The sequence below is a fragment of the Oryzias melastigma genome, linkage group LG12 (assembly GCF_002922805.2).
Source record: "Oryzias melastigma strain HK-1 linkage group LG12, ASM292280v2, whole genome shotgun sequence".
Classification (NCBI taxonomy): Eukaryota; Metazoa; Chordata; class Actinopteri; order Beloniformes; family Adrianichthyidae; genus Oryzias; species Oryzias melastigma.
This window is the reverse complement of record NC_050523.1, coordinates 1,877,746-1,881,301: the sequence shown is the minus strand read 5'-3', so window position 1 is coordinate 1,881,301 and position 3,556 is coordinate 1,877,746. Positions and strand designations below refer to the sequence as shown.

Genomic DNA, 3,556 nt, shown 5'->3' with positions numbered 1-3,556 from the left:
ATCTGTGGATTCATGGGAGCTCAGATTTTAGTTCTGAATTATTCAGATTTTTAGTTAGACTGAAGCAAAAACCAGAAAAAGATGTTTGAGTGAAGTCGGTGGTTTGACCTCAGCTGGGCGGTGAGGAAGTTTTTATATTGATATCGTTTTTTATGATATCATGATATAAACCAAAAAACTATTTTGTCAAATGTGAACGCTCTGCGACTCAAAAAAGAAATGTGTTTTCATCAGCAGGTTGTTTAGATCGAAATATTTATTTCTTGTCATTCTTTCAACATAACGGATGCTCTGAAAATCATGAAACAAGTTTTTAAAAAACTAAGAAAAGGTCTGTTTATATATATATATATATATATATATATATATATATATATATATATAAAAACAGAAAATTAATGCAAACATGTTCAAGTTTTAAAGACAACATAAATAAAACAGACCATTAAAGTGTAACGGCCCTCCAGATCATTTTATTTTATTGTTATTAATGACCCGATGTTATCTTGTACTTATTTCTAACTTGTAGAATTTTGACAAAATATTTAAGGTTTAAGTTGATTTATTCTGGAATAATATTCCTGCTTTTTTATTATTCATAATTATGTTAAAAAGCTTTTAAAGTTTCAAAAATTGGCATTCTGTAGCTTTTTAGACTATTTGAGCATTTTCTATGATTTTTAGGTTATTTTGGAGTTTAGCTAATATTCCAGCTACATGCTAGCTGTTTTGGCTAATTTAGGGTTTTTTCAGGTTTTTAAGATATTTTTAAGTTTTACTATCTTTCAGCGACATGCCAACTGTTTTGGCTAATCTAAGTTTATTTATTTGGTTTTGTAAGCTAATATTGCATTTAGTGAATATTTTAGCAACATGCTAGCTGTTTTGGCTAAACTACTTTTTTTGTTGTTTTTAGGCTAATTTGACATTTAGCTAATATTTTAGCTGACTATCAATGTCAGCATCTTCAGCTATCAGCACTAACATCTTCAGCGACCAAATTCAGCTTCCAGCATTCACACTAGCATTATCACAGGTAATGCTATATATCTAGTTCATGATTATGTTCAAAAGTTACAGTTTTAAAGTTCTAAAATGTAGTTTTAGAGCGTTCAATAAATGTTTATCCTGTTTGATCTAAGGTGTGTTTTGGATTTTGGCTCCTGTATGATTGAGTTCGACGCTCCTGATCTGTTGAGACAGAGTTCTTTTGTTATCGTTTTATCGCTCAGCCCTCGTTTGACAGATTAACTATTTACACTGATTTAACCCCCACTGTAGGACTGAGGAGCATGGAAGCCTGAAGTTGAAAGTTTGGATCTAGGATTCTGATCTGGTGATGATCTCCTCACATGTGAGCAGGACAGCAGCTCCTTCATGATGTAGACGTCGTAGATCAGCCGGCTGCGGCTCAGCCGCTCCTCCTCCGAGTCCAGCTTCTCGTACTCCTTAATCTGAAACACAGAGACCAGCAGGGCTCTCACTGCGCCTCCATCGGAAGCAGACGGATTACCAATCCTAATCCCTGACCCCTCCTGATCTAATCCCAGCGTGCCGGACTTACCTCTTCGTAGAACTTGAGCTGCGGCACGGCTTCGTCGATCTCGTTAAAGCAGAAATCTTTGAACAGCAGGAAGCCTGAAAGGAACAACACGAGGAGGTTATGGATGAAGCTGAAACACAAACATCGGCCCAGAGTGGAGGACTCTCTCTCCTCGTCACGGTTCTGAAGAACCAGCGGCTCCACAAGAACGGCCGTGATCCCGAAACGTTCACGCGCCGTTCACACCAAACAGGACAAAAATCAGATTCCTAATGGCTGAACGTTTTCTAAAACATGAAGTCGACGGCCGAGCTTCAAACCAGACTGGAGCCGCAGATCTTCATCCTCACATCGGTTATCACCAAAGCCAAAGCGGATTTCTGGAGCTGAAGTTCTACAAATATACTGTATGTTTGATAGTTTTAATAAAAGTGGGACTTCTTTTTTAGAGATTTATGATAGAAGTAAAGAAAATATTCAGAACAAACCTAACTAAAACATCAAAAGATCCAAACAAAACCAACAGACCAGAAAATGTTGCTATGGAAACGATACTTGGCCTTTGCTCCACCCATTCCTGATTCATGTGAGACCCATGACACTCAGAAAAACGCTTTTGTTTGGGTGAAAATCGCCTGGTGAGGTTAAAAATACTCAGCAATGTAAAGAAAAGTTATTTTAAATGTATTTTTAAGACGTGTTTTTTACATCTGGGATTTTCTTGGATGAATATTTGCCACTAAAATGATTAAATTTAAAACTTGAAGGGAAAAAAAAAAGTTCTGAGAATAAACAGACATCAACATCCCGGACAAGCCCCCAGTTTATCAATAGGAACGTTGAGACTTGAACAAAAAAAAAAGAAAAATAATTTGAGTAATCTGAGCAAACACTGAAGTGAGCAGGAATGAGTTTATGCTGACTGACAAAGACGGGTTTAAAGTACGGCTGAAACGATTAGACGACCAATCAACGACAAATCAAATATTAAAATAGTCGCCGACTAATTTAATTGTCAATTAGTCATTACTTTATATTATTTGGAGTCAGAGTGTAGTAAAGCTGAAAGTTATGATGGCATTCTGCTGCTTTTTGGGCTATTTTGACATAAATTAAAGTTTTTTATGATGTTTTGGAGTTTAGCTAATAACTCAGCTGCATGCTAGCTGCTGTGGCTAACTTTGGCTTTTTCAGTTTCAGCTAGCTATCAGCTTCAACATCTTCAACAGACAAATTCAGCTTCCAGCATTCACACTAGCATTATCACAGGTAATGCTATATATCCAGTTTTTAGTTAGTTTAAAGCTAATGACGGTTAAGATTTGTGCTTTACATCCAGTTTGCCCACGACCCGATTAGTCAACTAATCGGAAAAATAATCGTTTATTAGTCGACTAAAAAAAAATATTAGTTTGTGGCAGCACTAGTTTAAAGATTTGATCATTTTCAGGAAGTTTCAAGTTAATCCGACCTGATCTGCAATCAGAATATGTAGTTTAATTTCCCACAAATCACACACGTGTGGATGAGAAACTACATTTCTAAATCCCAAAGTAAAGTCAGATGTTTGTCCACCTTTTTTTAAATGTGGTCAACAGTAACAGAGACTTCAGTAAAAAGGTTTACAGTGAAATTGAAGATTAAAACGTTAAAGTGACCCTATCACCGTCTGAAGATGAAACTAAGACATAAAGGTTTTAAATATCTACGACTCAACGGACATTAGAGTCTGCACCGGAGAGAAGGAGCAGCTTTGGGATCAGGGTCAAGACTGATGACGGAAAACTCCATGACAGGTGAAGTGCTGCTCACAAACACGACTGACCCACAAACACGAGCGCTGCAGCTCCACAGGCTGCATGAGGGACCCTTGTGTCCACGTGCACGTGCATGTGCACAGCTCTTAATTAACCAAATCGAGCCTGGTATCGATCTGGCGGAGAATTACTGCGAGTGTGATCCTCAAACGCGCTGAGGACGGGTAACTGTGTCACGGCAGGTCGCCACATCCTC

At 37.6% G+C, this 3,556-nt stretch overlaps 1 protein-coding gene across 1 annotated transcript in view; it reads right to left on the bottom strand.

The window, feature by feature from the left end:
- The window catches only part of grk3 (G protein-coupled receptor kinase 3), a gene marked incomplete in the record, with an annotated part of 56,888 nt that overhangs the window by 13,135 nt on the left and 40,197 nt on the right, over positions 1-3,556 (bottom strand). The window contains 2 exon segments of the mRNA XM_024299147.2: positions 1,353-1,454; positions 1,565-1,638. Coding sequence (XP_024154915.1) covers positions 1,353-1,454; positions 1,565-1,638 — 176 coding nt within the window.